Below are 21,620 nucleotides of genomic sequence, written 5' to 3'. Positions count from 1 at the left end.
TCAGCTTTCTTTTTTTATTGCTTTCTTCTACTTTTCTGTGATTCAAATATTCTGATTTTCGGTGTCTGAAAATGAGCGCCACTGAAACGTCGCTCCGGGTGGTGGTTCGAGCTCGGCCGATGAATACTCGAGAAACGAAAGAAGGGGCTCGCCGATGCGTTGAATTCTATGAAAACACAGGACAGGTTAGTAACGAGATGTCAAAATCAAGAAATTTGGGTGAACCTGGAGTTAGAGGGGATGCCTGCTAAATTCACATTTTGATGACAATGTGTCTATTATTGAACTTTAGAAAACGTCACCTGAAAATCTCGCGGGCGGCTACATCTGAGGTTGCCTAAGCCTATCAGTTGCTATTATTTCAATTTTTTTTTTTAACGAGTTAGTTTTTCAGTTGGTTATCAACGATTCGGCGACGTTCGCTTACGACTCGGTATTCCCGGACACTGTTGATCAGGAAACAGTCTACGAAAAAACTGCTCTTCCACTTCTCGATCGCATTTTTTCAGGTTAGAAAATCGTTCCCATAAAAACGTTCCAACCTAATATTTTCAGGTTTCAATGCTACGATTCTCGCCTACGGACAGACTGGAAGTGGAAAAACATACACAATGGGAACCGAAGACAACGATGGCACGGACGAGATGCGCCGTGGTATCATTCCGCGACTCGTCAATGCTCTTTTCCAACGCATTATGGCAACACAAACCCCAGAAGCATTCACAGTCACTGTCTCAATGTTCGAAGTTTACGGAGACAACGTCTACGATCTTCTTCGTCCGGACAAAGTCAAATTGAACGTCCATGGAGATGAAAAGAATTGTACGATTGTCAATCTTACTGCTGTTCCCGTTTTGGATTTGAAAGGAGCTCTCAAACAACTGGCAACTGGATGCCACTATCGAACCAAAGCGGAAACTGCAATGAACGCAATGTCCAGTCGATCGCATGCTGTATTCACTGTTTATGTTGAGAAAACAGCTACTCCAGAAAGTGACAGCGCCTTCTCTGCTAAACTCCAGCTTGTCGACCTTGCTGGATCGGAAAGACTCAAAAAGACGGAAGCGGAAGGAAACCGGATGAAGGAAGGAATCAATATCAATGCCGGACTTCTTATTCTATCTCAGGTTATTGCTGCTCTTGCCACAAAACAGAAACACATCCCTTACCGTAACTCTGTCATCACTCGTGTCCTACAAGATTCACTGGGAGGCAACTCCTTCACTGTGTTTCTTGCCTGCATTTCTCCTGCGGATACCAATTCTCAGGAAACGCTGAACACACTCCGATACGCTGATAGAGCCAAGCAAATTAAGAACAAGCCAATCATCAATAAGAATCCTAAAGCCGAGGAAATCGCAATCCTTCACGCTCTAATCAAGCGCCTTCAACAGGAGAATTCGGATTTGAAGCAAGGGATTGCCCCTTCAGACGGCAAGATCGGCGACGTAGCGAGTTCTACAGAGATTATGGTGTTGAAAGATGAAGTCGCTCGGCAGACCGAAGAGTTGAGAGAGCGAAGAATGAAACAATCCGAATTCATTGTTAGAATGGTATGTCGGAAAATGGAGATCCTCACAGCTATGTAGAACTTTTCAGAATCACCTCGCCCAACGGAACGCTCGTCTTGAAGCGGAGAAGGAAAAACTGAAGAATATGGTAGCGGACGTTCGGACAACTCTTTTGAACGAGGAAATGATGGATTCTGTGGAAATCGTTAGATCTATTCAGCAAGTCGTTGGAAACTCCGAAGATTCTACTACAATCCAAGAAGAAGATCAAGACGAGACAACGACTGTTGGACCGGCAGCAGATGACACCATGTACGATGCTGAACGTCTTCCTGAACTACAAGCCGAGATCGATGATTTGGACAAACAGATTGCGATGAAGGATGAAAATCGGCAGAAGGCAATTGATGAGCAAAGAGAGTTCATCGAGGCAATTAAGCAAAGAGAGTCGGAAAAAACTCAATTGGTTGTACGGTGTGGCGAACTCGAAACTGAAATCAACAAGCTCCGTCAAGAATGCAAAAAGGCGACGACTGCTTCTAAGCTGGCTGAAGAGAGACGTCAAAAGTTGAAGGAACTCGAACGGCAGCATGCTGAGGACAAGAAGACACTTTCCGAGCTCAAGAAACTGCAGGAGACACGACGCAAAATGGAAGATACACTCAAGAAGACAGAGGATGAGCTGAAGAACTTGAAGACACAACGTCTCCGTCTTCTACGCGAACAACGCGCCGAAGCATCCAAGTTCCAAGCATTCAAACAGAAGCACGAGAGAGAAATGGCTCAGATCAAATCGAAACTCCAGAAGAGAGAGATGGATGTTGTTCGACAGAAAAGAGTCGATGATCAAAAATTGGCTGTTCTCCAACAGGTACTTTTTCATATTTCATCAATTTCGTACTAATGACTATTCACTTTCAGCGTCTGGCTGAATCTAACCGAGCAAACAAGACTCTCCGCGAGCTAAATCTCAAACGTGCCAACAGAAAAGGATCGACTACTGATGCAACTGCCATTCAGGTTAATAGTAGAACTCGCAATCGTTTTGTAACAAGCACTATCCCTCAGAAACCCCAACAGAAACATTTTGCGCGCGCTTTTCGTTAAATACCAGATTTTTTAAAATCAATTTACCTTCCCCACACTGTATATTGTATGTATATAGGATACTTGCCACACTCACCTAGTAACATTTTAATAATCGGTGTTTTGTCTTCCCCTGTGATCCATTTTCAGTTTTCACATGAACATTTATAGATTTCTGCTTTTAAATTTTCAAAACACACTAGAAATCTGTGAACACACTTAGAATTTGATTTATAGGTCTAAAATGTTGGAGTCAGGGCCTAGGTTGATAATGATTATCATCAAATTACATTTTCACAAGTTTGTTTTCCAGAGTCTCATCGAGGACGAGTTGGAACTCGAAATTACTGCTCAGCGTTGTCAACTGTTGTGTGCCGAGCTTCGTCGGCAGAGACAGGACGTGATGAAACGCATCAACGAGATGGAATCGAAAAAATTCGAGGGATCAAAGAAGGTAGGGAGAATCACTAACTGGTTTAAACTGAAACACTTATATACAGTAAAACCTGTAATAGAAGGGCCCCTAGTTTTTAACATTAAGCCAAAATTTCTCGGTTCCTTTCAGAGAAATAAAAAGTTGTTAATTGGTAAGTTTTTTTTAATCATAATATCAGTATCGTTTTGTCAGTTGATACATTGCTGATATCTTGCAAAGGATCCAAGTAAAAATAGCTCAACTTTGACAGTATGGGGGGCCTTCTATCACAGGTTTTACGGTAGCCTTTGTTATTTTTGATGTTTGGAATATATGCATGTTGTACGGCTAATTTTGTATACTTGTCCTATTAACTGCATGTCTTTTTGTGTCTGTTCAGGTGTGCCGTCGTTATGCCAAAGCACGACGTCAATGTGGTCGTCTTGATGAATCCATGCATTTTGACGAAACGTTCACAAAGTTCTGTGACCATTCAGAATGCGAAGAGAACGCAGATGATTGTCAGAGTATGACGGATACTATGGAGTGTGATGACGTTCGTTCTAACCCACCTTCACTAATTTCTTATTTTTCCGCTAATTTAATAGTTTCGTCAGACATGTCAAATTTTTCAGAGACGGATGTCGAATGTGGATCCAGATGTTTCAATCGTACTCGCAGGTGAAGAGGAGTTTGAGGAGAATCGTCAGAAGGAGTTGGCTTCACTTCGTGCTTCTCTTGATACAATCAATGAGGAAATCAAGGATTCCCTGCGCAACGAGACAATCTCTGGAAGTGAAGAGAGATCTGCATCGAGATGGGAGAAAGTTCCAATTGAAATGCGTCCAGTTTTTGAGAATATTTATTCTCATGCTGTGAATCACATCCGGAAAGAATTGGATCTGGAATTCAAATTGGTCAAGACGGAGAATGAGTTCACTGCGAAGATAGCTACCAAAGCATCCCAAGAAGAGAAAAGAAAGAGAGAAGAGGAAGAGGCGAAAAGCAAAGTCCGCGAGTTGCAAAGTAGTCTTGAGGCAGCAAAGGCAGACTCACACGAGAAGATCAAACTACTTTTGGGTCTAGTCATGTCTGGACAGGTTGACGAAAAAGTCATTCAACAGTTCGAATCGCTCAAAAACCAATATTGTGATATTGAACAGAAGGTCAAGAAATTGGCGAGAGTGAGTTTTGTTATCTTCAGAATATTCTCAACTGGGCTTAGCATCTCATCTGGGTTAAGCAGAATGAAAATATTCTACGGCGCTTCCAGATCGTTCCTTTCTCATGATTTATCTAATTTTTATCTATTGTCGAATTAAAAAAAGTGACACCTGAGAATTTGAAAACTTTTGCTTTTTTTGATCTACGAAAAAGTGCGGCAAAAACGTAATATTTCAGAATTTCGGCTCGTTCGAGCTAATTTCGCGTTTAAGTTTAGTTTTTTGCTGAAAAATAGTTTCTAGAGTTGCTAGCGATTCATACCAAGAAATCAATATTTTGTTCAGAAAATCCCACTAAATTCACAGAAATACATTTGTTATCTACAATATCCGTTTTCGCTCCGCCCCCTCGTAAATCGACACGAGCGCCGTCTCCGAGATTTTCAGGTGTCACTTTTTTTTAATCCGACAATAAATCTATTCAGCGTCGTACAACCCACAATAATGGAGTGCCTTTGACGGGTCTTACACCGAAGCCCGAACTCAAAAGAAATGAGCGCAGTCGTCGTGCCGTTGATCACTATGGAAAAGTGGTGAACTCCGAAGACGTGACGATGGATGACTCCAGACACTTCCGTTCAAGACGTGCCGGCTCAACGGCTGCTGAGTTGAACCGAACCACGGATGAAAACGTTAGAAGGTATCAAAACGTCACTCTAATCTTTATTTCATTCGTAATCTTCCAGAAAAGTGGCCATGTCTCCCATCAAATTTGACGATGACACTCGTCTTTCTGGTGTTGAAGAAGATATGGAAAACATGGATGACGGAAGCTTGAACAATGGTACTTTTGTGAAAAGCATCGCACAAACGTCGGTTATTCAATTGGAAGCTGACTCGTCAACAATGGGAGAATCCAACAAAACATTTGTCATAAGCAGTGATGTTTCTCAAGATGCCGTCTCTTCAGATGATATTCCACCAATTCGTCGCAAGCATCGTCGTACGGGACTTGGTCCAGCTCTCTAATTTTTTGGGAGTTCTTAATTATTTTGAACTTTTTTCTTTCATTGTACAATGCTTGATTTGTTCCCCCGCCTGTTCCCAATTTTTACCTTCTAACTCGATCTCCATATGTCTGTCGAATAGTATTCATTTGGTGTTCTTCAATCTGTCTAACCACCTAGCACCTTCTAAACGGTCCCCGTGTTATCATATCTATTAGTTTATGGTTTTTTCTTATGCGAACACCTAAACTAGTAAACAGGTGCACTTTTTCTATAAAATAGTTTTTACAACTTTAACGAATTATGGTTTTGAGCATTCAAAAAGAAAATGAAATACATTTGTACACTAGCTTATTTTGCCCGAAAAATGATAGGTTCGAAGTCGTATTTATACCGAACCTAGATTGATGATGCGACGACTGCCTAATCGGCGGACACCAGGGTCGACTTGGTTCAGTTCGATTGAGTAAAAATTGAATATTAAAAGTCGACCAAATGTTTCAGAACCAGTTGTTACGCAAACGCTCGAAAACTACCGGTTGCAAAATGGTCGGTTCTTAAATATCGGATCTGAAAAACGAATCACAAACATTGAGAAAAGAATTCCGGAAAATTAGAATCTTTCAGGTTACTGTATTTGTCTCTTCCACATCTCTGTTTCGTTCATCAGAATAAAAACTGAAAACTGTACACTCTCAAAATATCTGAATCATTTTTCCAATTCAGTAGCTGACTCCGCCCACTTGGTGTGCTTTCTTTCGTTAACCTTTCCCGGTTTTCTCTCTCATTGTCTCTTTTCCTCTTCCTCGCTTTTTCCCTCTTCACCTCGAAATTGCCAATCGAGAAACACAATTTCCTGTATTTCTCTATTCGAAGTAGAATTTATTGTCTAATTGACTACTGAAACGAGATTCGGAACGAGAAGGAGAAGTAAAAAAGGAATAGGAGAGATGCTTCAATGCGATTTGGCCTCACCATGAGATCACTACTTTTGCTACTGTATTTTTTACGTTTTTCCAGCTCTATAGAATTTAAGTAGGTGTTTAAAAATAAGCTTTATCAAATCAGCTGCTGTAACAATGCTTGATATAATGAAATAACCTTTAAACCTGTAAGAGAAGAGCCCCAACCTTCAACGTTGAACTTATATATCCCATTCTCAGTGAGAGTTATCAAAAATTGATCAACTAATAAGATGTTGTGATATTATGATAAAAAGTTTCGTTGATATCTTTTCTATATCTTTGACGAGAACCGAGATAATTGAGCTTAAAGTTTACGGTTTGGGTTCATTAAAGTAAATACATTAGATTTCGTTTCGAAAAAATTCAATTAAAAGGAAAGTTCCAGAATTTTCGATGATCTCCTAGAAGTTCGAAGTCAAACGGGGTTCTTCTTCCCATTGTGTTCCAAATCATTCCATCAGAAATACGGCGAACAAGCGTGTGCATCCATCTCCAATACATTTTCGTCATATTCTGAAATTCCTCTTCAACAATATACATATTCCATCGGATGCACATCTTCCATATGTTTCACTTTTCTATCAGCGTTCTGTAAAACTGGCATCAAAGTTTTCTGCTCATCCAGCTGTGAGTCTCGTCTATCGTATACTATAACTTTGAGTCCGACATCTCTGTTTCTGTAACCGATATCAAAAAGTGGTCGACTGACAAAACGTTTATTATAGTATTGACAACACTTTGCCAGTTGACCACTTTTTGATATCTTTTACAGTAACCGAAATAAATTTTCTCAACACTTCTCTATATTACAGTATGCGCTCCTGGAACTCTTCAAGTCGGCAATAAATGTCTCTCAATTTCCACAGTTCCTGTTCAAGGGTATTCAGAAGCAAAGGATTACTGTAGTCCATATTCTCTTATTTCCTCACTAAAACCATCAGAAATCGAGTCGATTCGAGAAACCATTTTGCCATCGTTTAGTAAGTAAAAATGCCCTTTTCGGCTCACCGGAAAGTGAAAAAAGATTATTTGCTCAACTGATTTTTGTGCTGTTTATCGTTTGAGTAATGGGTGACTACGTGGCACTTCCTTCCACTGTTTGTTTGCTTTTTAAATGACTGATCAGACAAGAGAAAATGACCCAATTAGATATATTTTTACAGCTGATACACGATCCTTTTTGACATCCGGTCTTCGGCAGGGATCCACTTGGAAATGGGGAAATGGGGATACGGTAGAAGTGAGTTGGGGGAAATTCGAATTTTTAAATTCCAGAACTCCAGTTTGTAAACTATTCTGTAAATTCCGAAATTTTAGTGTTTTCTGGTAATTTCAAAATTACAGTTTTTGGAATTTTTCTGAAAATTATGAATTTCCGGGTTTTTGAATTTTCTGGAAATTCAATATGTTGAATTTTAGAACTTCCGAATTTCCAGTATTTGGAAGTTTCTGGAAATTCCAAAATTACAGTTTTTGTACTTTTCGGGAAATTCGAAAATTTTAATTTCGGACTTTTTTGGAAATTCCAATCTCTGTTTTTTGGACTTTTTTGGAAGTTCCAAAATTACGATTTCCAGTTTTTTCTGAAAATTCAAAAAATTCGAATTTTGGTTATTCCGAATTTCCAGTTTTTGGACTTTTTTGGAAGTTCCAAAACCTTTGTATTTGAACTTTTCTGGAAATTCAAAAAGTTGAATTTGAAATTCCGAATTTCATACTTTTGGACTTTACTGGAAATGCATAGTTTGGAATTTCGAAAATTCAAAATCAAAGTTTTCGAAACCTTTTCTCGAAATTATATATTCCACACTTTCAGCAAGAAATTTCTGGAACTGGTCGTTGCTTGGCTTTCCAATCAGGCGTTTTAGTCGCATTTGATTGTGATACTGAAGCGTACGTATTTTGTGAATCTGGAAGAGAATGTGTTGGAAGAAACACGGAATATTCTGGAACATCTAATCGAACATCGGATGGACAAGGATGTCTTATGTGGAATGATCCGGCTGTTTTGTTTCAGAGAGACTCGGATTTCGAGATTTGGAATCACAATTTTTGTAGATTCATAGAACAGGATGGAAGGTAAAGTTTCATTCTATTCAGATAGAAGATAACAATATATTTTCACTTCTAGAAAATCCCCAACCCCTGTCTGTTATTCAAAACCTCATCAACTATCAGAATGCAATATTCCGAATTGTCCTGAAAGTTTGAACGATGCGATTGTCCTGGAAACAGGAGATAGTTGCCCAATCGGCTCATTTTCGTGTGATAACGGATCGAAATGTATCTCCGAGAAGTTTCAATGTGACTATGAAGTGGATTGTAACGACGGGTCAGATGAACAGAATTGTGAAGATTATCTTCAGAATTATGAACTAATTGGTGCTTATCGATTAGCTGATAGTATCATAGAAGTCTGGACATTTATTCCTCATGTTCAAGGGGTAGGATTTCGTTACTCATAGATTAAACGTTGACTTTTCTAGGTCATGAATTCAAATGCTTTCTGTCATAACATACCGTACTTCCAAGCCCACCAAAACCGTCAACTTTGACCCTAATTACCTTGATTCCTGGCAAATTATTTATCATAATATCACTAATATTTTATCAGTTGACAAATTTTTTATATCTTGCACAGGAATCAAGATAATTGAGCTCAGTTGACGGTATGGATGGGCTTCTATTGAAATAGGTAAATAAATCAAAAAAATATTTTCTTGTTTCCAGTGCGCTCGAAAATGTCGCGAAAGTCTTCTGATGTGTGAAGCATTCTCCTATGAGCCAAAAACGCAAACATGTCTTCTGACGGACACTTCCCAAACATATTCAAGTCTCGCCCGAAAAATCACATCATTGTATTATCGACGTCGTTTCTCTTCAAGTTTGTGTTTTATAATAATTTTTCAAAAAAAAAACCTTCAAATTTTCAGAAGACGTGACGTTTGAGGTAGAAGAAGATACAGTTATGTATGCGACAAAAAACTCGAAAAAAGGTCAAGTGTGCAATGAGAATTTTAGCAGAGAGAAGCTATCATCTATATGTAAAATACTAGGATTCGGGTGAGTATTAATTGGTGTTGATTGTATTCATGAAGATTTCGCGCTTCAAGGCTTAATTTAAGGGTCCCATAAATGATTTCATGAACCCATGAAAAAAAACTTTCCCATTAAGAATTTTATGGTCCTATGTAAGAATACGGTCTTACGAAGAGTTATTTGAATTCCAAAACTTTGCATTTAAACATGAAATTTTTCATAGGACCGTAAAGTCTCCCAAGGGGCCGCTATTTTCCAAGGGATCGCAAAGTTCTCCATGAGAACGCTGCTTTTTCATGGGACCTTTACTTTCTCATCGGATCGTAACTTTTTCATTGGACCGTGAAGCCTTTCAGGGGACTACTACTTTATCTTGGGACAATGCAATTCTCAATAATACCGCTTTTTTTACATGGGACCGTAATTTTCTCATTGGATCGTTATTTTTTCCGTAAAAGAACCGTAAAAGTCATAAAAATCAAAAGTTTTTTAAACATACAGCTGAATCTTGAGACTTGTAAAAATCACATTCAGTTATCAAACAAAAAAGGAAAGATGTATTGAAGGGAATTATTGAAATAAAATAATATGTATGTGTTATGATGGAAGGGTACAAAAAATCCGTTTCAGTCACTGGGCCTCGATTCCAGAATGGCTTGTTTGAACGCAAGAAGATCCAATTTCTTCACTAAAGTGTCCATGTTCTTCTGCAAGTAGTCCGTTGTCGGCTGAAAATAGTTTTGAGAGTGATTTTTATTTATTTTTACGAATCCTCACTTTTGAATAGGAGGTGGATGATGAGGCGGAGGATGTGGATGATGCTGCACGAACAATCACAGGGGGAGTGTGAGCAGTGTGGGAGAAGCGGAGTTTCGAATGTTCCTGGAATTGAAAGTTTTTGATTTTTTTAAATTCTTGCAACTCACTGAATAATCAAGACCTGTGAAAAAGTTGACAATGACATTTGTGTTGAGTCCCTGATAGAATGCAACTTCACCCACAAACTCCTCCTTTTCTCGCGATTCTCGAGTTATAGCCATATTGGGATGCATCTGTAAAAATATCAGAATTCAATTTTCAAAACATCTCCAACTCACCCAATATACATTTTTATAGAGACCCGATTTATATTGTGGAATCACATCCAACCGAATTGTTTTTGGAGCGGGAGTCTCTGCCTCAGTCTTCTGCTGATTCTTCTTCTTCCCGCCTTTCTTCTTCGCTTTATTCCGGAAGACCGGTGGCGGCTCTTCGTCTGCCGACCTGGAATCTCTCATGTTTAAGAGAGCCCAATTGTACATCAACTATCGTTTCTACGTGTCAACCATCAAGTGAGTCTTTAATTGTTATTGTGGTACAAAAAATCTGTCGTTAGTGGCCGAAGGCACTACAACGACAACTACCGTAACCTTACATAGTTTTATTTTCCGGAACAATGACAGGAAATTCGACGAAGGACGAAACCGAGAAAATGAATACTAAAAATAAAAATATTTTTAGGTTACGGTAGTTTTCGCTGTGGGACCTTCTGATTCTTTTTACAAGGATAATATGTCACATACCATCTTGTTGTTAGATGACGATGTCGACGTTCATCAAAATGAATCATCGATTCACCACGTTCTCCCTGTGTGTTTTTTATAATGAAAAATTGCAAAGATGGAAAATTATGGAACCACCGTGTAAACGAGAATTTAAAGTTCACGCGAATCTATTGCTTGTATAAAACATAGAAGAAAAAACTATGTGGGCGTGGCTAACGGTCCCCGTAACGAAATCTACCGTAACCTAAAATAATTTCGGCAATTTTTGTGTTGAAAATCAAAGTCTAGAAAATTGCCGAAAATCGAGAAAAAAAGTATTTTCTAACTTCGGTATTGCGGCCATGGCCGCTGCCATCAGATTTTCTCTTTCATGGCTCTGATTTTTGCACAACAGCGTTACATCACAGGTGTTCTCGTTGCCAAGAAGCTGCATGTGGAGATGGATCTTGTATCAGGTCCCGTCAACTTTGCGATGGATCTATAGATTGTAAATCAGGTGACGATGAGAGTGATTGTACGGCAAGATCCTTCCGATTGACGAATGGATCAGACACTCGTGGATATTTGGAAGTTCTATTTCGAGCTAAATGGGAGCCACTTTGTGCGGATCATTTGGATGGGAATAGAGCAAATTTGATATGTAACGACATGAGATTGGGGTATGAAAAAGTTGATTTTCAGCTCTTGATAATATGATTTCAGAGAGCATGGGTCTCTTCTCTCAACAAATATCTCTATTTCCTCTGGATTCGACGTTATCTGTGGTTCTGAATGCATTCTCCGTAGATCATCTTCTTGTACCCGTCTAGCCAGAATCTCATGTATTTCTCAAAATGGACTAGCTTCCGTTTCTCAGTGCGGTCATCGTTATGTCGAAGTCAATGCTCGGGATGCAGCTAGATCTCGGATCGCAAGAGTTGTCGGAGGGTTCGAAACAGTTCCAGGGGCATTTCCATGGACAGCTGCATTAAGAAATAAGGAAGTGGGTTAAAAATTAAGGATAAATGATTTGAAGCTTGAAAAGTTTCAGACAAAAGCCCACCATTGTGGAGCATCGATTCTTGATCGAACTCATTTGATAACAGCTGCGCATTGCTTTGAGTAAGATTAAGACCAGTTAGCAGTTATATTAACTGAATATTTTCAGAGAAGATGAAAGAGTAACCTCTTATGAAGTGGTTGTTGGAAATTGGGATAATAACAAAACAGATGGAAATGAACAAGTGTTCAATTTACAGAGGATTAACTATTATCCACTTTACAAGGGTATAATTAAATTAGATTAAAATGGGCTTTCCAATTAACGCACCTTTTAATTCCAGACATTTTCTCACATGACATTGCTATTCTAGAAATCCCATACCCTGGAATAGAATTCAATGAATATGCCCAACCAATCTGTCTACCTTCAAACGATTTCATCTACACACCAGGAAGACAATGTGTGGTTTCTGGATGGGGAAGTATGGGACTTCGTAAGTTTTGATTCATTTTTATAGCCCCACAAAAATACCATATTCAGATTATGCTCAACGTCTTCAAGCTGCTCTAATTCCAATAATCGATCGATTCGATTGTGTAAACTCATCTCAAATCTACACTTCAATGTCGAGATCTGCATTTTGTGCCGGATATCTGGAAGGTGGAATCGATTCGTGTCAAGGAGATTCTGGAGGTCCGTTTGCTTGTCGTCGTGAGGATGGAGCATTTGTTTTGGCGGGAGTTATCAGCTGGGGAGATGGGTGTGCACAGAAGAAACAACCGGGTATTTATACTATGGTGGCTCCATATCTCTCATGGATTAATTCAGTTGTGAATGGAGGAACTAGGTAAAACATTGATAAGATTCGATATATTTTTGGTGCTTGTATGTATTCTAGATCTCATTTCTTTTCACAAATAAATGTTTATCTGACCAAATATGGATTCACTGTTATTACAAGAAACAAATAAGTTTTCACAGAGTTCTTTGTCTGAATTTCAGACTCTGAAATCAGAAATTGGAATTGATGTTTCCATTGGTAGGTTGTCCATTCTGTGCTCCCCCTCCTCGATTCATGTATTGAGTATGTGGACGAGGAGTACGACTGTATCCAGTCACTGGACGAATTCCTTCTTTGATCTCCATATCTTTCATCTTTCGTTTCAAAACTGCTTTCTTCTCCTCGATTATCTTCTTCATCTTCTCCTCCAAAACACGTTGACCTTGTTTCGTTTCTCGGTTGAACTGAAAAGAATTTATGTCTTTAGAAGTATCAGAAGGACAGATCTCTTACCGAAGATTTTTTACTAACAACCAAACTTCTAGTTTTCTTATTCGTTCCAGTTGGTCGAGAGTATTTCAAAAGATACTGGTGGCGTTCTTTTGGGCTCAACGACAATTCTAACATCAAGATTACTTGGGCTCTCTGAAAAATGTAAAAATTATTTATTCATGGAATTCGGAGGCTTTTACCTGTCTCTTGTACTCCAATTGTGTCTGAAAGATGGTTTCGTATGTCCGGGTCATCATGGCAATCAGCATATTGAACTGCATAATACTTACAAACAATTCGAAAGTGATAAAGATACCTGCAATTAAATTTTGGTTTGTTTATATTTTTGTTTCTCTAGGTATACCTTTCCAATCCAAACCATAGTATTAGCTGGGCACAATGCAAGATTACGGTAGAGTACTGTGAATTCCCCGATGGTCAAGATGAATGTACGGACGAAAGCTTCAATTGGAGACTGGATGACGTTTTCGAACGCCTCCGCATTTTTGACAATCTGTGATCATTCTGCTAATTTACATTTATTTTCCTAATAACTTACAGATGTGTCATATGCAGTTATGATGCTGGACTGATTCACAATCAATGCTTTGATGGTGTTGGCCTCTCGTTCACACGACAAGAAAATAAGAGAAAACGCTTGTGAGAATCCCATCAAGAAAATTCCATAAATCAGCATGAAACGGAAAATGTCAGTGGCAATGATAGTGTAAACCATCAACACGAATGGTCCAACGAATCGAATGACTCGACAGTAGTAGAGATAATGAACTGTCGTGAATATCATTGTCACTGTTACCAGAACGTTATCAATAACCAGAAGAATGGGAGAGAACTGACAGGCAAGTCGGATTGGAACCATGGCAATAACAAGGAAGTATGTCACTTTGAATGTTATTTTCGCAGGGAAAGCTGACTGAAATTCACATGGTTTTTCGGAAAGCTGACTTATTTTAAGTCGTTTCTGCTAGAAAAGAGTTTATTCCTATTCTCTCATAGTCAGGAAGTTTTGATGCTATCAGAAAAGTTTACAGGGTGGCGAATGATTTACCCGGACTAAAGTTTGTACTAGAATAAAAACTGGAGTAGAGCTATGTACTTGATTCAAATTCGGAGAGCGAAAATTCAAGTAATTCATCGATAAAGTGGCCAAATTTCATATTATTTGATTAATTTTGAGCTGAATTATCGCTTGTCGAAGTTGCTTCATCTCATAAAAACCACAAGAAGCATTACACCGTTCATCTTTGGAAAATCATTACAATATCAAGACTTGAGAAATCTCTTTGAAAATTTTAGTAGCATCGAGTCAAACGTAAAATTATATTTCTACCAATTTTTGTGCTTCAAAGATACTGTCTAAAGATATGCCTGTTTTTATCAGTCCGCCTAATGGTGCGCCACCCTGTATTAATTACTTACCAGAACAGTCCACCATTTCTTTCTTCCAATTCTTTTGATGTCACGAAAATCGAGAAACATTTGTATGATGATTCCAATCACAACGAACACTTCAAAAACCAATCGAATCTGCAAACCTGCTACATCTACCAGCAATCATTTATTCACTCACATAAGCATTGGCAAACGGGATATTGGGATCGAAGTATTGCCGTAGATGACATTGAGTCATTGCCTCGTCTGAAAAAATGTTTCTCTCAAGAAATTCATACTACAAACCCTGAAATCCTATCCCTCAACTCACTCCATTCAACCAATCCAGTCGTAGTATTAATGATTGGCTTCACAATCGTCTGCCCTTCTGCCCCATGTCGTCCGGGAAATGGCTCGGAATATCTATTGATCCATCCTTCTGTGATCATTTCAGTTGAAAATCCAATTGGGCGAAGAGTGAATGCAGTCACAAAGCAAACATAATACAATGTGAATGCAGTGAATGAGACAATCATACTGAAAATATCAAGTTATGGTTATTTTTACCGGCCTAATGGATTACTTTCTCTTGGCAAACGCCTCCCATTTCGCTTCTAGAAGAGTGTCGAGGAGACCATCGAGAAGCTCCAGATGCTCAACGGTTTGCTAAAACAGAGAAGACTACTATAATTATTCTACATTCCAGAAATTTCACCCCATAAACAACAAGAGAAAGAGCAGATGCCTCATTCAACTCTCCGCTCGTCTCATTAATCGTATCAATTTTTGCCAACGGATAGGCAGTAGAAGATGCATCTCCATATGCCCAAATACTATCTCCTTCCAACTCCAGAATCTCCGTAAACATTTCTTTTTTTGCCAACTTTGCAGCCAATGTCAATGGAGACAAACTCTGTTTGTTAACTGTCCGAAGACTGGCACCACATTCCAGAGCAAGTTTGAACATTGCCATGTTTTCATGGATCACACACATATGAAGTACTGTATTTCCATTTGTATCCTGTGCGTTTGGATTTGCTTTGAACGCAAGAAGAAGTCGGAACATTTCTGGTTGATTCAGGCAAGCAGCAAATGAGAGGGGATACTCTCCAAGATACATGTTTCTGAAAATCTAGCTTGTTTTATCGAACAGTAAATAGTCCGTACCCAGTGTAGTTTGTCTTCAATGAGAGCTCTACGTATTCATGTTCCAGTGAATCGGTTCTCGATGCTTTCTGATCATCAGCACAGAAGAATGCACCATAGCATCTTGAATTAACATCAGCTCCCAATTTCAAAAACTTGAAAACCAGCTTGCAATCTGTGTTAATAATTGCCTGATGTAGAGGAGACAACCCATAGAAATCCTCGGAAATATGGATGTCATTCAAAAGTTTTGGATAGTACTCCAGAATTTTGTATACAAGAGCATTATGAATATCGGAAGCGTGTAGAAGACAACATCCGATGATCGTCTCTCCCATGGATCCTCTCTCTTCCAATTTCCATGAAATCTCTCTGTATTTACTCTCATTTCGTCCTCCTTTTCCTCCACCATCCAAAAGTTTCAGAGCTTTTTTCAAGTCTCCAACATTTTCTCCCTCTTGATTAAAGTCATCAAGTACATTCGGTCCACTTTTTCCTTTTCCCTTTTTTCGTGAGAAAGCTCCGAGTCTCTCGTTTCTTTCCTAGAGAAGATTAATGATTGATGGTTGCCTAGAAATGAGAAGAAACCACCTACCTTATTTCTCAGTTTTACCAGTTCGGTTACAGTTACAAGTTTGCCTTTCCCTTGATTGTATAAAAACTCTTTAACTTTTGTTTCGAGATAAGCATCAATGAACGAAGTATCGCTGCTTGTGATCGCGTATCTGGAAATCGAGAAGCAGGTGATTCAGAAGTGGAGAGGCACGTCATTTGAATGGCAAGAGAAAAGAGAATTCTGGAAGCCTTAAATTCCCAGAATCACATGACTGATCAGAATATGGGGATCATGGGAGAATGTTTCAAATGATATTAGCTCAAGAACCGCTTCCACAAGCGAGTATTGCAACAACTATCATAACCAAAGCCGTCTACTTTGAACCCATATATCACAATTACTGTAAATGATATCAAAAAGTGGTCAACTGGCAAAATGTTTAATATAATTTGAAAAGTATTTTATTAGGTGAAAATTTTTTGATATATTTTACAGAAAATTAGATATATAAGCTTAAAGTTAAAGGTTTGGTGGGCTCTATTATATGAAATACTGTAGATGAACTCCCAGAACAGCTAAAATGCACTGAGAATTTCGATTTATACAGTTTATCGAATTTAAAACAGTAATCTTGAAGTTTAGTCATTTTTCCGATTCCCATGATTTCAATATATTGTTTTACATAATAGTCAAAAAGTCAAACGTTTTTTTTTGGGAATGTATTCCTAATGTATCCTAAGTGCGTCATAACATGTTACTACAAGTAGAGATTTGGCTGACCGATTAGAATAAACAGAAAGTGAAATGAGGCATATTTCTAGGCTAGAATGAACGGCTAATCAAATTTCTTAATTTTTATAGAATGACAGATAGATTACGATTTTGGAATCCTAGATGTAATCAAGAAACTTTGCTTCTAATGTTGCAATATTCACCTACAGTAATATCGCCAGAATCTTCAATATTTGCATCCCTCGAACGCGGTTTTCCTACCAGTGACCAGGATTCTTGATTGCTCAATTTCGAAAAAAAACGAATAAAAATTCATACCAGGAAGTCACAAGAATTTTGAAATTTTACTTTGAAAATGGAAACAAGATGAAAAACCCAGTAAAAGAACTCAGTAAATTATAGGTGTCAATTTTATGGATCATTTCGTTTTCTTTCCTGGGTTGGAGGACAAGAGAAAGCTTTATGTTTTTTGTTGTTGGGTTAAGTGGAATAGAAGAAAAAAGCGATTATATGAATCTATAGAAAATTGTAATAGAGAAAGTCCAGAGGTCCAGAGAGCAAGTATCGGATAAGATAACATACCTGAGCCATGGCAAGAGTTCTCCACCTCCGTGCATATCGACCAACTGATAGATTTTCATGTCTTCTCTCAATCTTCCCATCCCCACAAAATTGTTCATTGAGGACTGGGTGGACGATGCCGACCCCATCCTGACAATCTCCTGACCGTTACTTCCGCTGGTTTGGGATAATTCTGAAATCAAATATGACTGGTTAGCTATTATTCTAGACCCATAATTTGTGTTCAATATCAGATTTGTATTCGCTGTTTTCGGAATTTCGAAGGCAAAGTGAGAAAATGAATAGTCAAAAAAATGGGGAGAAATTCGGTAGTCGCCATTCGCGACATGTCAGAATAACAAAAACTGAATTCGTGGAGCAGCTGCTGCCAGGAGTGTGAGGGCGTGGTCAAATCCCGAATCTCTTCAAAGACGAAGGCAATAAGCTGAAGAAGGAGAAGGTGGTGGGCAAGGAGAAGAGAAAGACATGAGACTCTGGGAAAATTGGACAGGAGAGAGTCGGTCGTTGATTGAATTCTCACTTTTCGGTTGCTAGAGCTCGAAAAGAATGTGTTTCTTGGGGAAGAAAAAGAGAAAACCAGACATTGACTTTTATGAAATTATACGAAATTATTTATGAGGGTTGAAAGGAATTCCAAAAAAAATCTGAAACTTTGAAAGTGGGGACAAAAAAACTACTTCAATAAAAACCCCCAAAAATCTCCTGTTCTCCCTCCTTTAAAAATAAAATTGACTATTGTCATTATATTTTATAGGTCCAGGGATATGAGAAATTTCTCTTACCACTTCCGGTATAAGTATCTGATAAACAGATAATGGTTGAACCATCCGAATCTGTGATTTCAGGCGGCAATTCCGGTGGATCCATTTCGTTTTGTTCTTTTCTGAAATTTCAATTTTTCTTAATTTTTTGCTCCATTCTCTCATCAGCTCTTCCTGAAACGGTTGGAAAGACAGGTGAAGTACGAATTGTTTTAATTGAAACAGGTGGATTCGCAAATGTTAGCTCTTGGAGCTCCGAATAGTTCTGAAACAGAGAGTGAGTTACAAAATACACAGGGAAAGCAAAAATTCAAGAATCTGGAAATTCGAAAAAAGAGAGTTATTTGCGAGGGAGAAGACAGAAGTTACAGGAAGACATTTTTAAAATTCAGAACAAATCATAATTTCAAAAGTCTAGCAAATAAACTCAATTTCCCAGATTTTGATTTAAAGCAAGGCTGTGCCACAACGGCCGCGGCACATTAAAAAAGGATACTGCGGCCTAGCGGCCCTAGTAATACCTGGGTAGCTGAGCTTATTTTCGAAAGAACGGCCGGATTTGTCCACGGCAAAGTACCCACGGCCTCGGCCGAATTTGGCACAACCTTGATTTAAAGGATATGTTAAGAATCGCCTATCACGAACTTCTAAACATTTTAGAATCCGTTTGCCAGTTTCAGCCGAGTTATATCTGTTTCAGTACCAGAAACCTTTTTTCAGTGAAAAAGTAGCTGATGTTAGTCAATTTTCTCAACTTCTAGGGAATTGGAGTTCGGTTTTGTATGCTAAGAATTCAATGAAACTTCATATTTCAGACATTTTCTCCAACATTTTTTAAAATAAAATCATTTTTGAAAATCGTTGTTTTTGCACTAAAAACTGCGATTGTGGTACTAAAACTGATGTAACTCGGCTGAAACTGACGAGCGGACCCTGAACGTTCCAGAAGTGTCTAGATAGTTTATTCTCAACCTATCCTGAAATGTTCATAAAAATCTGGGTTCACAAAGGGTTCTCACATAAAGGCCATTTTTTTCAACGGATAATTTCAAAAGTTGGTACTATTTCGAGTGATTATCTAAAAAATTAAAAACAAAAGTGTAAATCGATTGAGTTTTGAAGGAACTCAACCAAATTTTCCAAGAACATATTAACAATATGAATGGCGTTATTCAGCTAGGTGCGACTTTCTCCGGAATGTTAATCAACTGATCCCGCCTGTTTCTTGCGTGACTGAAATTCATTTTGCTCAATGGGTATACGGACTTCAGTCCCTCTCTTTCGACCTAAATCCCTCGAAGCTCATGGCGTTTTGCAAAAACAGAGAAATTATTCAGAAAGAAAATTCCATCGGCTGTCTTATGAAAAATCCGGAAAAAGCAAGTATTTTGAGGTTACTGTTGTTGTCGTTGTGGGGACTTCTTCCGCGGCCACCAAATTTTCACTTCCACAGCTCCGATTTCTGCATACCAGAACAATAAATACTTTTCTTTCCCATTGCTGACCCAATTTATCTCTTTCAAGACCCCCTTTCACCGTGATCGCTATTTTTCGCCTAGAATCGAAACGTGTCACTCGTTATCTATCTGCTCATTCCTTTCATATTAAGTTGTTTAGCCAATATTTCAATAATGATCTCAAATTGGAATCATGTTGATGTTCATCTCGCTCTACACCAATCACAATTCTACTATCCAATTTTACTTTTTGCTCTTTTAATTCCCATTTTTCTCTTCAATTGTGCTCAGAGAGGAACAGTAAATTCGAATGCCCAAGTGTAAAATTTCATGACCTCCACATTAAAAAAATCAAAAATTTCAGAGATAAAAGCAAGTCAAGTACAACGGGAACAACGTCTGGAAATCCAGTAGAAACAACAGCAATCGCTCAAGATAGTTTGATGGCAAAACCAGAACAAGAATCACCGACTGGGGGGACAAAAAGCAATATGTTAGTATGACAAACAATCATTGGATTACTGTAGTTTCAATTTCAGGCTTGATTCGATAAAAATTATCAGAGGGAAGAAGAATTTAAGGAAGCCAACACAAAAGCAGAAGAAAGGGGAAACCGATTCACAGCACACTCAAATCATCAACATTCCTCTTGGAAAAGCATCCGGGTATTTTTAAAACACAACCACTCTTCTGACTTCATTGAAAAATTTTAAGATCTGAAGCGGGCGCCAACAAATTGACGATTCCAGAAGAGCAAAAAGCTGTTGAGAAACCAAATGGAAAGAAGATTCAATTTGCGGATAAAATTGTGAAATCCACAATCACTCCTGGAGCTAAAAAGTGCTTTTAGATATTTTTTAAAAGAATAAAGTTGTTTTGTGCTTTAATTATTGTTGTTGTGTACTTCTGAAGATATATAAAGTTACGATAGCTTATCCTTTCAATACTTCCAAAAATGTTCTTGATCATATCCCTTTGTATTCATTAATAGCCATTTGTCAGTCCCCATGAATACAGTGCGGAAAAGAAGGTCACAACCAGTGAGACAGGTTTTCGATTTAAGTTAGATTCTAAACATCTGGAAGAAAAAATGTTAGTAGAAGATGTTAGATCGGATTAGGAGTAGTTTAGGCAAAAATTTAGGTGAGAGAAGCGTGTTCGCAAGTTTTTTTCCTAGTAGTGTAAATTGAATGAAAGGGCTTCAGGCTTTTTTTTTGAAAAGTTTTAGTGTTACAAATTTCGAAGGAACTGTTCGCATGGCAACTGGATTAAACGACTAGGAGCTAAATGTACAGTGCCGGTCAAAAGGATTTTAATTTTACCTATTTTAGTCGATAACAAAAATATAGTTGATTTCGCTGAATGCGACAAAAATGGTTCCGATCTACTTAACGAAAACAGTTCTTCAATTTTGCATTCGGCAACTTTTTTGTACAAATTAACCAAAATGCGATATACCGCATTTCCTCTAACAGAATCCCACCAACCCCTCTAACTTTGAGCTCAATTGTCTCGATTCCTGTGAAAGATATCAAAATTTTTATCAACTGATAAAATATTGGTGATGCTATGATGAACAATTTATCAGACAACAAAATGTTTATATCTCTAACAGGAATCGAGATAATTGATCTCAAAGTTGACGATTTGGGTGGGCTGCTATTGCAGGAAATGCGGTATTCAAGTTGGTTATTTCCCATTTCAAATAGGTAACTTTTTGGCCAGCCCTGTGATTATGATATCCATGAAGTTCTGATCTGGTTTTCTCTAAAAACGGCCTATTCAAGAAATTCTTAGTTTGAATTTTTATAGTTAGTCTCAAGGACTTTAAGAAACTTTTTAATTTACAAGCTGTTATTCAATTTCTATAAGGAAATTGGTTGGGAACTTTTATTATGTTGAGAAACAACCTGGTCTTCCATATCTAAGAATGGAACTCTCAATATTTTTTTAGGAATTTAAGAATGGCATGATTATCATCTTTGACTTATGTTCTGTGATAAGAATAT

General features: G+C 38.2%; 5 protein-coding genes across 5 annotated transcripts; 3 read left to right on the top strand and 2 right to left on the bottom strand.

Annotated features, from left to right (window-relative positions):
• Positions 1 to 71: 71 nt before the first annotated feature.
• On the top strand, positions 72 to 5,204 carry Cbr-klp-19 (the record flags this gene model as incomplete). The annotated part of the gene is made up of 10 exons (XM_045235916.1): positions 72 to 185; positions 395 to 509; positions 556 to 1,553; positions 1,600 to 2,382; positions 2,433 to 2,531; positions 2,911 to 3,051; positions 3,413 to 3,568; positions 3,621 to 4,196; positions 4,661 to 4,875; positions 4,922 to 5,204. The coding sequence occupies 10 exons, from the start codon at positions 72 to 74 to the stop codon at positions 5,202 to 5,204; spliced, it is 3,480 nt and encodes a 1,159-aa protein (XP_045091944.1).
• A 524-nt stretch (positions 5,205 to 5,728) lies between these two features.
• On the top strand, positions 5,729 to 12,563 carry Cbr-try-2 (the record flags this gene model as incomplete). Its single annotated transcript, XM_002633986.2, has 15 exons — positions 5,729 to 5,731; positions 6,522 to 6,774; positions 6,960 to 7,127; positions 7,311 to 7,387; positions 7,964 to 8,226; positions 8,279 to 8,591; positions 8,878 to 9,031; positions 9,081 to 9,210; positions 10,303 to 10,521; positions 11,138 to 11,389; positions 11,433 to 11,712; positions 11,761 to 11,831; positions 11,878 to 11,996; positions 12,053 to 12,205; positions 12,253 to 12,563. The coding sequence occupies 15 exons, from the start codon at positions 5,729 to 5,731 to the stop codon at positions 12,561 to 12,563; spliced, it is 2,766 nt and encodes a 921-aa protein (XP_002634032.2).
• On the bottom strand, positions 9,813 to 10,463 carry CBG01570 (the record flags this gene model as incomplete). The annotated part of the gene is made up of 4 exons (XM_002633987.1): positions 9,813 to 9,914; positions 9,964 to 10,068; positions 10,113 to 10,238; positions 10,284 to 10,463. The coding sequence occupies 4 exons, from the start codon at positions 10,461 to 10,463 to the stop codon at positions 9,813 to 9,815; spliced, it is 513 nt and encodes a 170-aa protein (XP_002634033.1).
• A 160-nt stretch (positions 12,564 to 12,723) lies between the features above and the next one.
• Positions 12,724 to 17,521, bottom strand: Cbr-ocr-2 (the record flags this gene model as incomplete). Its single annotated transcript, XM_045235915.1, has 13 exons — positions 12,724 to 12,957; positions 13,007 to 13,138; positions 13,186 to 13,260; positions 13,350 to 13,499; positions 13,545 to 13,919; positions 14,426 to 14,533; positions 14,577 to 14,644; positions 14,709 to 14,914; positions 14,961 to 15,043; positions 15,093 to 15,501; positions 15,545 to 16,065; positions 16,119 to 16,248; positions 17,394 to 17,521. The coding sequence occupies 13 exons, from the start codon at positions 17,519 to 17,521 to the stop codon at positions 12,724 to 12,726; spliced, it is 2,619 nt and encodes an 872-aa protein (XP_045091943.1).
• A 337-nt stretch (positions 17,522 to 17,858) lies between these two features.
• On the top strand, positions 17,859 to 20,461 carry CBG26449 (the record flags this gene model as incomplete). Its single annotated transcript, XM_045235914.1, has 5 exons — positions 17,859 to 17,922; positions 18,399 to 18,456; positions 19,976 to 20,104; positions 20,151 to 20,276; positions 20,326 to 20,461. The coding sequence occupies 5 exons, from the start codon at positions 17,859 to 17,861 to the stop codon at positions 20,459 to 20,461; spliced, it is 513 nt and encodes a 170-aa protein (XP_045098039.1).
• Between the last annotated feature and the right edge of the window lie 1,159 nt (positions 20,462 to 21,620).

The sequence above is a fragment of the Caenorhabditis briggsae genome (assembly GCF_000004555.2).
Source record: "Caenorhabditis briggsae complete genome, chrIV, whole genome shotgun sequence".
In the NCBI taxonomy this organism is placed as follows: Eukaryota; Metazoa; Nematoda; class Chromadorea; order Rhabditida; family Rhabditidae; genus Caenorhabditis; species Caenorhabditis briggsae.
This window is presented reverse-complemented; position numbering and strand designations above follow the sequence as displayed.